General features: G+C 53.7%; 1 protein-coding gene across 1 annotated transcript in view; it reads left to right on the forward strand.

The window, feature by feature from the left end:
- Positions 1–381: 381 nt before the first annotated feature.
- Positions 382–1589, forward strand: part of Apoc1 (apolipoprotein C1) — a 3810-nt gene continuing 2602 nt past the window's right edge. Inside the window, exons 1-3 of the mRNA XM_008852002.1 lie at positions 382–454; positions 554–628; positions 929–1076. Of these exons, the coding sequence (XP_008850224.1) occupies positions 571–628; positions 929–1076 (206 nt within the window). The 5' untranslated portion in view covers positions 382–454; positions 554–570. The remainder of the gene's footprint in view (positions 455–553; positions 629–928; positions 1077–1589) is intronic.

Genomic DNA, 1589 nt, shown 5'->3' on the forward strand with positions numbered 1-1589 from the left:
AATGACAAGCTTTGGGCCTAAAGTGATGGGCCCCCAGCATCTACCAGTGAGGCAAAAGAAAGTGGACTATCTATAGTGATGCAGGCCTGTATTCTCAGCAGGAACTGGGGAGGCAGAGGCAGGAGGATTGCTGTAAGCTTGAGGCCAGCCAAGGCTGTGCAACCAGACAGATGAGATTGTGGAAATAACCTTGGCCTTCCGCTTAGGGAGTACAGAAGGTCAATGTTGTGTTTTCACTTAACAAGAAACTCATTTAAAAAGAAAAAAAAGGCTAAATGGGGTCTGGAGAGATGACTCAGCAGTTAAGAGTGGGTGGGCACAGAGGAAAAGGGAGGCTGGTGGGGGGAGGCTCCGGGGGAGGGAGATCAGCCTGCCCCGCCCCCTCCCCAACCCGATAAACTAGAGTACAGAAACCTCCCACCCCAGACTCCTCCTGACGGATCCTCAGATTCAGGTTGGTGCATGGGAGGGAGCTAAAGAATTGGAGTGGTGGGACCATGGTGGGGGAGGGGGAGTGGTGCCAGTGAGGTCCCCGACCCCTGTCTGTCTCCAGGTGTCCCTCCAGCCACCATGAGGTTGTTCATCTCCCTTCCGGTCCTGGTTGTGGTCCTGGCCATGGTTTTGGAAGGTAAGATTTGGAAGTGGGAAGCTGGCCATGCGTCTGCCCTCAAGTCTTAGAGGACTCGAGCGAGAACTGTGAGGCCCCCTTTTGTGTCCCTGTTCCCGTCACCGCCTGAGAGCCTCCCACCTCATCCTGCAAGGTGATTCTCAACTTTTCTGTCAAGGTCGGTACAAGAGGTAGCGAGTCTGCCCAGAGGAGCCCTAGTTACCGATAACATCATAGGCACTCCGCTCTGGGATTGGCTGGTCTGTCTTCCCTGCCTTAAAAGGGGCGGGCTAACGTGTTTGCCTCTCTACCTCCTCGCAGGCCCAGCCCCGGCCCAGGCATCCTCAGAAGTCTCCAGCACATTGGAGAGCATACCTGATAAGCTGAAGGAGTTTGGGAAAACTTTGGAAGACAAGGCCCGGGAAGCCATTGACCACATAAAACAGAAGGAAATTATTACCAAGGCCCGGTTAGCGCCTTGCGGGGCATGGGAGGGTTCTGGAGGTGTCTGAACCGCCCCATAGAACAATTTCACATTGACACATGGAGAAACTGAGTCCTAGAGAAGCGACTTATATTGTCCTGGGGGCGGGGGAGCACAGAGCTAGGTCTCATGTTGTTTAGACACAGGACTTGGTTTTCTAAACTCCAAACCACAGGTTAGAGGTGTTCCTAGGTGGTAGCAAAGGGCTCAATCTTGGGAACCCACTGGACTAGGGTAGACCCTGGGTCCCCGTGTGATCTCAACACATCATTGTTAAGTTTCAGGGGCAAGGAGAGGGAGTGGGAAGGTGGGAGGAGGGCACTGTGATTGCTTTGCAGACTGAGGCTCTGCAGTTTAGACTAGCTGAGAAGACACTGTAAAGAAGAGAAATTAGGGCTGGGTGTGGTGGCGCAGGCCTTTAGTCCCAGCACTTGGCAGAGGCAGGCAGATCTGTGAGTTTAAGGCCAGCCTGGTCTACATAGTGAGTTCCAGGACAGC

The sequence above is a fragment of the Nannospalax galili genome, unplaced genomic scaffold (genome assembly GCF_000622305.1).
Source record: "Nannospalax galili isolate Female #2095 unplaced genomic scaffold, S.galili_v1.0 scaffold385, whole genome shotgun sequence".
NCBI classification, from domain to species: domain Eukaryota; kingdom Metazoa; phylum Chordata; class Mammalia; order Rodentia; family Spalacidae; genus Nannospalax; species Nannospalax galili.